Source organism: Nelumbo nucifera, chromosome 6, assembly GCF_055504915.1.
Source record: "Nelumbo nucifera cultivar China Antique chromosome 6, China Antique-T2T, whole genome shotgun sequence".
Classification (NCBI taxonomy): Eukaryota; Viridiplantae; Streptophyta; class Magnoliopsida; order Proteales; family Nelumbonaceae; genus Nelumbo; species Nelumbo nucifera.
Genome location: NC_142654.1, coordinates 21,943,511 through 21,955,416, shown reverse-complemented (window position 1 = coordinate 21,955,416; position 11,906 = coordinate 21,943,511). Strand labels below are relative to the sequence as shown.

At 38.9% G+C, this 11,906-nt stretch overlaps 1 protein-coding gene across 1 annotated transcript; it reads right to left on the bottom strand.

Annotated features, from left to right (window-relative positions):
* Positions 1–2,557: 2,557 nt before the first annotated feature.
* LOC104608361 (Protein kinase superfamily protein) lies at positions 2,558–6,922 on the bottom strand. Its single transcript, XM_010274322.2, has 4 exons — positions 5,272–6,922; positions 4,759–5,154; positions 4,585–4,635; positions 2,558–4,256 (listed from the first exon to the last, which is right to left on the bottom strand). The coding sequence occupies exons 1-4, from the start codon at positions 6,323–6,325 to the stop codon at positions 2,824–2,826; spliced, it is 2,934 nt and encodes a 977-aa protein (XP_010272624.1). The 5' UTR covers positions 6,326–6,922; the 3' UTR covers positions 2,558–2,823.
* Positions 6,923–11,906: the final 4,984 nt, after the last annotated feature.

Here is an 11,906-nt window from a genome sequence, read left to right as displayed (position 1 = left end):
GAAAGGTGTGATAAAAGTAACAACTTTGACTTTTTGACCAATCAGAACACCTTGCTTGAATTTGCTGAATACTTGCTGATTCGTTGCGGGATTGCAGCTGGTTTTCTAGTACCATAATCGGCCTCCACGCGTTCGGGCAAAGCCATGAAACGTTCTCTCTTTTTCACAGATTCCGACTTATTGTTAACAAGAATTCCTTTTTGTGTTGGTTTAGCGTTAGTGATGACAGTGAAAGGTCCATAACCCCCATAAAAGTGCGGGTTCAAGTACTATTCGATAGATTGATTAGCCCACTGACAACCGTCAAATAACCAGAACCAATAGCTCCCGTTCAATCCGGTCCAAATCGGAAACCATGGATATAGATATGGATATGGATGCTTTTATGTATGTGTTTGAAATGACGTGTATAGACCAAACATTTTTTATTTAATTTGTTTAAAAACTCGATAAAAACAATGATGAACCTGTTTAGTGATAATTAAGCGTTATATCATGAAAACAGTGATCATTGGAAGAAACCCTAAAATGAAATTTACTTCGCCAAACACACGCTATATCATTCACAACTTCTTCTCACATGGTTGGATTAAAAACTATGAATCAGCTATACATGTAGGACATACATCTTTCATATTTGTATTTATTAAGGTTTCCAATATATAGTGGGATATGAATGTAAAATTGGTATGAGGAGTGCAATTCCAAATCAAATTAAATGCGTGAGATCATTTACAGGGTTTTCTTTTCTTTTCTTTTCTTTTTTTTAACGAGAGTTGATCAATCTCTTACCCACATCAAGTATGTATTTGATTCCGTTAGCATTTATTAAGTAAATGTTTTATATTTGATATGGCTGTAAAATCGAGAAAAACAATTAATGAGGGCGTTTATGACACATAGACACCATTAGACACCACATCAGCAAAAGTGCCAATAAACGCATATCCATTGGGGGAAGCTTTAAAATGAAGATTCCTGAAATGAGAGAGGCACACAGAAATCGATATTTGCAAACATCAATACATACAAATGTACATAACGAGGCATTTGCTAATGAAGTGTCTATGTGGCAGCATTTATTCAATAAATGCCCATGGTTTCAAAAACCTTCCAAGTGGCTCATTTGATAAGAAAAGAACTTTATCCATATTCAAAACCGGACCAGACCAAAAAATCGGGAACCAATTAGGCATTTTCCCCCAAAACTGGATTTTTCCCAAAAACCATTGATTTTGGTTAGCAAACCGCTGACCCATGCGGTTAACCGTTGGCTCATTTGATAAGAAAAGAATTTTATCCATATTCAAAACTGGACCAGACCAGAAAACCGTGAACCAATTAAGCATTTTTCTCCAAAACCGGATTTTTCCCAAAAACTATTGATTTTGGTCAACAAACCGCTGACTCAGGCGGTTAACCATTTGAATGGTTTTGACCGTTTTTTATTTTTTTCATTAGAATGGGCCGACCGTTCGACCCGGGAACCGGACCCCTAACCGATTCGTTCTCCGGGTCGGTTTTAAAAACCTTGATCTGAATGCATTTTATTCTAGTGATTAGGTGGCCTTTCACACATACTCTAAATTCAATCCATTTACACAATTTTATTTATTTGTAAAATCATTCCTTGTGGTTCCTTCTTGTATGTAATTATATTTGAAAAACAGTTAAAATAAATATGATGAATAAAATTAATTAAAAGAACAAGAGAAAGTAAATTGATACTAATTAATAAGATCACAAATACGGGAAAAAAACCTGCTTCACTTTTTATATGGTGCTCTCTTCAACATTAATAATAACAATTAACAGAAAAGGCCATTTATGTTGTGTCAGTATATGTACAGTGGGTTAGGAGAAATCTTTTGAAAACATTTTAATCAGTGTTCCCTAATTAATTGTAATTAGTGAAATTTAAAAATGTTTATATTCACAATTTTCCCTTGTCTTAAGGATATATAAAAGATAATTTGAGCTGATTTCCCTATTGATCAGATGAACATAGAATGAATGAATGATAATAATAAATAAATAAATGATATACAGAGAAACAACTAATTAAAATGTTCATGGAATAAAACATGTATTCATCTCAATAACCTGGGTATTTTCAATGAGTAAGCGAGAAAGTTGGTCTTCTCCGTTCAAAAGCTGGCCCCCTCATAGTCTATTCTAATCTCACAACAATCGTACATCTCTGAAAGTCTGAATCATTTAATTTAATTTTACAAAAAAAAAAGATAAAATTATTCATTTGCCAATGAATGATATTTTTAATTTTTGAGAAATTTATGATATGTTCCTCTTGAAAAATTTTATTGATTTTCTTTGAATCTAGTAATGGAAGAACGAAAAAAAAAACCCTTCATTTTTTTTTGAGAAAATCCTTTGATTTTAATAGGAAATAGATGTGATTAAGATCGAAAACTTTCACTTTAACTATTAATTTTTTTTAATGTTAAACACTTGAACTAAAATCCAATTGTTTTACAATGAAACAGTGAATGATAAATGGTATCTCTCAAGATTAATAGCATTTACAGACCACAAGAGCTTCTGAACAGTTCAGTGGAACACCATGAATTACATAAAATTAAAAATAAAGATTGAACTCACCCTAAAGAAGCCTTAAAAAATGAAGATGGAAATGGTTAGAAAAAGAAAGGAAAAAAAAAAAAAAGGAAAAGAAGAGAAGTCTACGTTGCAGACCCAAGAAGATACATATATATATTTTAGCATTTTCGATGTAAATAAATCGATCTTTTGGATCCCCCGTGCCCAATTTAATTATTACTACTTGGATTGATCAATCACCTCAGTTCAATACCCGCCTGCGGCGGCGGACAGAGATGACTGCAGCTGTAGCAGGTGGTGGTAGCAGTCGGCTGCCGTCGGCCGCTGTTCCGGGTTCTGATCGAGGCACCTATTTTGCAACTCTCTCAACAGCTTTGGCACCGCCAATCCACACGTCCTTATCAATTGCCCAACGCCCCAAACATCCACCTTCACACCATGCAATCCCCTAGCCATCTCCGGCGCTTGCCGACCACCGCCAACCATGGCACCATGAGGGTATATCTGTGGTGCACCCACCGCCTCATCAAACCCGCCGACAAACCACTCGTTCTCTCTATCACTCCTCCTCATTACCTTGTCCCACCCCAGGTCTCTGTGCATGAAGGACAGATCGTGTAGTGCAACCAACGCCTTTGTCACGTACTTGAGCGCCTCCACCAGCTGTTCGCAGCTCGTGGGTTTCGATTTACAACCTCGCGGCTTGAAAATTAAGGCTAGCTCCTTCTCTGATGCTCGGATTACATACTCGGCGTGTGGGATTCGGTGGTCGAGAAAATCGTATATCTCTTTCACGGCAGCCCACTTTCTCCTGCTCGAGAACGATCGCTTCATCGTGTTGGGCGTCATCTCGATGACGTTTCCACCCCCCAAATCTAGCCTCTCGAAATCGCTGTAAGCTAATTGCTTGTACGTGTGACCAACATTGCTGTTACTGTTGAAGCACCGGTCCGCCAGCAATGGTAAGAGACCTGCAATTCTCCAACATGGGACTAGTGCTTTTAGTCTCTCCGTTGGCGTCGATAGGTCTACCGAGTAGAGATCGGTTCGGAGGACTCGGTCCTGTGAGCGACTCAAAGCGCAAAAGATGACTGAATATCCGATCGCGTAGTAACCTAGTATGTATGGGAGGTCCAAGTACGTCCACAGAAGCTTCTCTACTATCGAAGACGAGGGATCCACATTGCCTTCCCTGACTTGATCAGTCTCCTCTCCTCTCCACAAGCAGAAATTTCTTACGAAGCCCGTCACGTTAGGCCACTGATCCTGCAACGTCTCCGTCGTCGTCGGAGATGACGAAGGTTTCCGCACGATAACCATTTCGAGGGAGCAGAATTTGGAAACAACTCGGTTTATGCAGTCGTCCCATAAGCCGATAAACGAGTCTCTGCTCGTTGCAGTGCCAGCGCTGATACTGGGATTCGAGCGGACAACTGGACTTAAGGTATCAAACATTATGCCCCTGCAATCTAACAGTTCTGTGGATGTGGTGAAGAAGAGCTCCTTCCCTTGAGGTAGGTCTCTGTACACGTCCTTCCTGAGAGGGAACCTAAAGTCCTCCGACGGAGGCTCCTGCAGGTGCCATGAGAGCTCAAACAAACTCGGGAGTGTTGTGGGTGGAGACCTCAAGCAGCCCAAGTAATACTCACTTGGGTCCTGATATTCCCAAGGAGGAATCGCTGCATTCACACAACATCTATCACACTCATGAATGAAGAAGTCATAAATACGTACAAATATACGAGTTATCTATGGAGGAAACACCAAAAGGATAACGTACATATACACTAGAGAATTGAGTGATGGACACCTAAATCTAAGTAGTCCACCATCGACCATGTTTGTAATACAGTAAAGCCCCACTCAGCTCTTGTTGGGTCACTTCCAAGTGTCTAATCAAATAGTCTTAGCATGGTATACACTGATGAGACACGTGTACAGTGAGAGAATAGGCTCATGGAATATCTTTGCCTCTGTGTTGGTGTTAGTAGTATATACTATACTTACATCTAATGGACGGTTCTGTTACCGCTGGAAGCTGAACTCTCTCCGAAAGACCTGTTTGATACAGAAGACAGATTGAGAGTAGAGTAGTTAATCTTGCTGATGATAAGAGATAGAGAGAGTAGCATGAAAGAAGAAAATAGTAATAGATCGAGGGAATGTATGATATTGTTATACCGGACGTAGCAGTCGATGGCTTTCGTCTTCCGAAGACTTTGACCTGTTGACCACAGACGAACCTGTCCACAGAGAAACCCTTCAGTGGTCCGTCTTCGAAGGCCTCCATGGTGCAAGCCACCATGGTGTCGTCTAAGAAAGCAAGCTCATCTGCGTTCAGAAAACTTGAGCCTTGAAACTTAACTCTCCCTCTCTGGTACTCTCCTTCCTCCGCCCACAAAGTTACAGATTCCTCCCAAGTCATTTTGATCTTTCCTATGCGTCGAAATTCCTTTGACGATGAAGAAGATGACGGAGCCACAATCTCCAATGAAGTCTCAACCCCAGATAAGTTCCCTCGACCAACATGAAGGAAAGCTTCTGTGGTGGCCGTCGTGCCCGGTTGCTTGATCTTTGCTAAAACCACCCAAATAAAATTCAACTCACGAAAATGAAGGGAAAAAAAAAAGAAAAATCTTGCTTTTGTTGAAAAAGATGGTTTTTGGTTTATTTCTTCAGTTGTTATTATCATACCAGAGAGAGATAGGTCATCATCTTTGAAAGGAGGAGGTGGTGGTGGCAGTGGGAGAGCTTTCGGCCCAGCCACAGCTGATCTCCCGTTATCTCCGCCAACAACTGCAGCAGGCCCTCTGCTCTGAGAGCTTCTCGTACGAAGACCCATGAACTGAGACAACTCTTCGAAGACTTCTTCATCGAACGAAGCTGGCAATCTATGAATTTTCCTCTCGTAAGGCGATAGACGAAAGTAGCTCTTCCCTACTTGTTCTCTTTCACCGCCTCGTTCCCATTCGTAAACCTTCCTGAACTCACCCAGCATGTTGTCCCACTTCGTCCCAGCTGTCTTTGCGTCTCTTTGAACTCCATGTCGGTTGAGAAATTCTGCCACTTCTCTATCTTTCTCAGCCCTAGTCTTCCCCCTAGAAGAAGGCATGGTCACCACATCGCCACCACCACCAACACCACAGGAGGTGGGAGTCTCGTTAGCCTGCTCTCCGCCTGAAGAAGAAGCACACCCATCTCCCCTCCCTCCTTGGTACTGAATCCTCCAAGCCCTCGCTAGCCACAGCATCTCATTGGGCTTCCAAACCGGGCTCACATATTTCCCCTTTCGAAGCTGTTGATGAAACTGCTGGCTGTCCGGCTTGTTGGTGTCATGGCCCGACGCAGCTGATAAAGAAGGGAGAGGAGAGTGCGAGGGAGACGAGGCTGTTGGAGAAGAGGATTCTGCAGTGGTGTGACTTTGGGCTTGTGGGTTATCTGTCCGAGACGGGCTCGATTCGCTATTAATCTCAGTCATCTGCGGATTTCGCTGTTGCTGTTGGGATGATGAAGGCAGGAGCTTCCATTGACCGGTAGCGTATCTGGGTCTCTTCGGATTCACAGCTTCGCACTGCTGTTGTTGTTCCAACTGAACAGAGTTTCCCCCAGTCGGAACATAAGGAGGAGCGGAAATAAATGGAGCTGCAGTAATCTGTTGCTGTCGAGTCTCTACTGATTCCTCAAGTGTAGGCGAGGATGAACGTTGTTGCTTCTTGATAGCCTCTCCTCCCCCTCCTTTGTCACCCATCGAATCTCAGAAAAACAAAGATAAAATAGAACAGAAAAGGAAGCGAGAAGAAACCCTAATGGTCCAGAAACAGCTCGAACAAGATTACCAACAACACCATGTCACCGTTACTGTTGAGTTGTGGTGGTTAACACATTCAAATCTAAAGTGAGACTATTTAAGTTATTAATATGAATCACATGGGTTTGGACCTTTTGGACTAGATTTCTGAGACTATCTAGGAAAAGGAAAGTCAAGACTCAATTACAGAAGCTTTAGAAAAAATAAAGAAGAAAAAGTAAAGACAGGAAAAAAGTGAGAAAGGCCGGAAGGGCAAACGAGAGAGAGAACAGGGTTGAAGGCGACTGTCGTTTCGTTGGCCACAATAAGGCAGATAAAATAAAGCGGTTAATAAAATTACTAAAGGCTATGTTATTTTCAGGAAAAAGTGTTAAATGAGTCGAGAGAGCGTCCAAGAAGTTTATGATTAGGGACAATTTAGGAGGGCGTAATGATTGTACTGAGACTGAAACGCGGCTCTAAAATTTAACATTCTTTCCATCTCTGGAACTCTGAACTCTGTAGTAGAGGCTGCATTCATTGTTTGTTAGCTCCTCTTTAATTTACTACGTTCCTTCCAAACGGGTCTCCCTCCCTCCCAATCCCATTTCCCTCGCTAGTGTTTTGTTTAGGCTTCTTAGACAGAGACACAGCAAGAGAGAAACATCGAGGATGTGGATAGATCAAGGGGTTTGACTCAGCGGTGGTGGCTGTCGTTCATGAGACTCATTCGGCCTCGATGTGGATGGATCAATGACTCAAAGGGTGTGACTGCCGTCTGCTATTCATGAGATTGATTCATTGGCCCCATATTGGGCCCTAGACGCAGCAGCTGCTGCTGGTTGCTGCAACAGAACAGCGATGGTGGAACGCTTGGCGGCATGAATAGAGCAGAGCGCTATCTCTCTCTCTCTCTCTGTGTGTTTCTGAAGCTTTCTTTGTTCCAGCCGCCAACTTTCCAGTAAACGATATATCTCTCTTCTCTTCATTGGTACATGAATAAGACGGATTTGTCCTACAGCTGTGGCGGATCCAAGTGCTGAAGCTTCGCATTCTGAAACTGTCTTGCTCACTTGTTGAATTGAGCTAGCAGTACTTGTACAATTTATATATACAAAAAGCTACGGTTTATCTTTCCTTGGTTATAACGTAGAACTAGTCTTCTACGGGCTGAAGACTGAGGAGTGAGGAGTGAGAGGACCCACAGATTGAAGTCTAAAGCAGCATCACCTACCAACCAAAAAGGTAAAAGGGGCTCTGTGCAAATTCAGATTATACTTGTTTGAAACTTGACCACCATTTTTTGTTTTTGTATAATGTAATAGAATCTCTGTTCCAACGTCCAATGGATTGTGAATTTGAAATTGGATTTTGGGTGGGGGTGGAGCCGATCTGTCTGAGATCCATGGAGTTGGAGCCATTGATGTGGTGATGTTGGTCCCTGTGTATTGAGTATTGACACGTCTCTCAGCTCAGCTCTAAAGGGCAGCTGTAGCGTTATGATGAGGGCCGGCACCACCTATCTTATCTGCACTGTTCTTCCTCCAGTCTTCTTTAGTTTCCGATGGTCCTCGCTCTGGCCCATTAACTTACAACGTGTCGCATAATTGGATGATGGGACACGTCCTCTTTTCTTGCTTCATTACTGGTGGACACACTTCTCTATGGGACCCTATCGCTACTAGTCCAAATGCTCTTTATTTGGAACACGTGGCTAGTGATAAGACCTCTGTTCTATTTAACTAATACTTCAAAATAAATAAATATTGTATACCACCAAATGCCAATGGATTCCCTTTGCCAATTTACTTCTAAAAAAAGCGGTTCATATACTTTTATTTGATTGCGTTTGGTTTCTTGTGTTTGAATCAAATTATTTATCAAATAAATATTTCTAAAACCATCGATTGATGAAACTTGTTTTCAATATTTCCTTCAATATGAAGACATTTTTTTTCCATATTCAGCTTATTATGTGGGGTATAACAATACCAAATGATGCCTAACTTTCCAAAAAGCTTTTCGATCATTTTTCTCATTTTTTCAAAATAAATTCCATATAAAATGTTTATTAAACGAATGGAAATAGAAATAAACAGCCCCTTCATCGATTATTGTATATGAAGCAGAGTCAAATTAGGCCTGGTTGGTTCGAGCGCATCACAAAAAAGTTGGATAGAGTTGGTTTCGGTGGAAGGTTAGGGTAGAGGTGTAAATCGGGCTGTGCTGCACGCAGTCCAGCATGACGGCACATGGGCTGTGCCAGGCTGGGCATGATGATGTGGGCTGTGTTGGGCTTAGGGTTTTAGGTCCACGGATCGTCATATACCAGCACGGTCCAGTCCGTAGTCCAACCCAGCATGATCCATATATATATAATATTTATATATTTTGTATATTTATATATAATATATTATATTAATTATAATTATATAACAATATGCTATATAATATCTTAATAAAAAAAATAATTATTTCAATTTATTTAATTATTGCCTATATAAACAATTGTATACATCAAAATTCATATAAAATTAAAATTTTAAGTCTTTTTTCCAATTTTTTAAATAAGTAGCTTTGGCTTGGTCCACAATCTGGCTTAGTTCAAGACTTGGCCCATGGGCCATCTTGACTCATGGCACAGTACAGGCCCACAAGGGCTTGGGTCATGGGCCATGCCAGGTTGACCCCCCAAGTTATCTCAAGGGAGGGCGACATGGCTTGAGACGGCCCGTTTTATACTTCTAGATTGGGGTAGGGTTAGAGTTGAAAAGTATGAATCTTCCATGGAGAATTTTCAATTAGGCTTTGTTCACTTTTCGATAAGTTATTTATCCCGGTAAATACAGTTATCTGGGTATGTTTTTTCTGGAAAATACTTATTTGGGTAAGTGCATTCACCCATGTTTCTTTTATTTCTCATATAAATAAGGCAATGACCATTTTGGCCATAAAAATCTATAATTAAAATGGACATTTTTGTTCTATTCAAGTGTTGGCAACTTTCCCCCTAGGTAGGAAAGTTATTTACCCACCTAGGAGATGGGTATCACTTACCTGCCCAATAAAATAAATTTTCTTTGATCCCCACATAAATTTGAAAAAAGAACATAAAATTTTTGGTCAATAAGAACCAAAATTCCATTAACCATCTTTTCCCTCTCAAAATCTAAAAAAAAAACGCCCCATTAATATTATCGAAGATTACCACCTCAGGACAGCGGTTTGAGAAATGTAATATTACTCACTAGTTAATGAAGCCAAATTGAGATTGATTGTTAGATATATCTGGCAGAAGGTGCCATATTCTTTCTTATTTACACTTGTTTTTTTTTGGTGATATTTGCGGGGCCGATCGTCTCCATGGTGCTTTAAGAATATCGTAGATATTCTATATTGAAAAATTCTCACCTTTTAAATTTGAACCTGTTAACAAAAGTGTGTTCTAATTACTTTGGAACTAATACAAATATAAATATGTACAGTATAAATAAATATAAAATATATAGTTTTGCATTTTATATATTTGTATTTATATTCTTTCCAAACTGAGCCAAAGTAAAATAATTTTGAGGCAAGGTGGGTTACGTCCTCTCCTGTACTAACATTCTTCCATTTGATAATGGTTAATAAAATCTAAGATGCTTGCCCCTCCATTGAGAGTCAACTTAAGGGTTAAAAAACAAAACAAAACCAATTTGAACTAAAACTAGTTAATCATGATCTACTAATTGCAATTATAAAATATGACTGACTTTTTTAAAACAAAATGAAGCAAAGAAATTAAGCCAACCTGAATTAACCGATGTCATCTGGTTAATTCTAGTAAAACTTTTAGCATAAACTAACAAGACACAATCTATGCACATTTCGAAGGGTTTTTGAAATACAAGGACAATAGGAAATACAAAATTATGACAGAGTGCGAGCAGAACATCTAATCAAATATCTTATAGACGTATGCATAGATGAATATATATCAACATGATAGGAAAATTAGTAGAATATTCTAAATTTTAAAATTTTCATATACGATTTTCTGCACAAAATGCTAAGAATTTACTAAATTAGAATCCTGGTTTCTATATTGATTCATATATTAGACGTTTTTTCTCGCCACACATACACAACCCTCTAGTCCCAAGTGTAAAGAAAGAGGTAATTAAAAGACTAAAATTTTACTTTCTACGCAAATGTTTTAAAAATAAAAACTTTGATACGGTTGATTCAAAATGTATATTTTTTATTTTTTATTTTTAAATCTTATGTAGTCATGAGAAAAAAAAAACCAAATTATAATCTTTGACTTGAAGTCTTGAACTATTTTCTTGTTGAGAGTTTCTAAAATAAAGGTACCATAGTTGGTTTGAAAACATGTTCCTATTTGTGCATTGTATTGCTTGTTTCCAACTGAAACCACAACCAATTTCTTGTATATATTTTTAATTTTAATTTGTATTTTGGACCCAAATCCGTATTAATTGACCTGTTGTGATCCATAGAAACTTTAAACCAGCACTAGTAAGAGAGTGTTTTTAGGATAATGTGCTACCAACATTTAAGGAAAACAGAATGTTTTTAGGATATTTTGGTACCAGCCTTATCTATATGTTTGGTTTGAAGGAAAAGATAGGGAAAGGAAGGGGAACGTAAGTAAGTCCTTACATTTCCTTTCCCTACTTTTTCCTTCAAACCAAACACAGTATGAAGGAAAAAGTATGCATGGTTTTGTTTCTGATCAAAGCATAAGCATTTCCTCTTGGTTTAAGAAACAAGATTATTTTTATGAATCAAACTGATATTGCTTTCACTTTGTTTTGAGCAAACACAAATCGAAACAATTTTTTCCTGACGTGACATTTGATCATCAGAAACAAGAAAAACAAATTTTTGATGTTTGAGAAATGAGAATAATACCCCTTAAATCAATAATTAAACTGCTATATCATACATTCGTATCGATAAAGCTAATCTTTTAACAGGGTGAAGCAAGCTGATCCATTCCTTCTTTAATCGAACTTCATTTAATTGCAGTACAATTATTGGCCGGAAAAGTAGTAGAATGATCATCATTTTATGCCAAACATTAGAAAAAGAAGAGCAAAATAAGGGTGAAATAGTTAGAACTCCTTTTTAAGTGGTGTAAGTGTAACACTCTACATATATAAATATAAATACAAGTGGACTTTTTCTTTTTTGGAACAACAAAACAAACCAACTCCCAAAAATCTCCCCTTGAGTTTGTCCTTCACTTTGCAATTAATTAAGTCTGCTGCATGAATGATTTATTTTTTCTATTTTCGTGCTTTGATTGCTTAGTTGACGCTTATGTATTAAAGTATTAATATTTTGATAAAGAATTGTTTGAATCATGGATGGAGGGAGGGAGAATTCATCAACTGTAGAGGATATACCGCTGGCAATGCAATGGAGTGAGTGTGTATTATTTTAAAGTTGATAGGTGTGTGTATGGAGATGGCAAAGTACCAAACAGCCATGCATGCCAATGCCATATACGACCGACCCGCACTCCCGTCTCTTT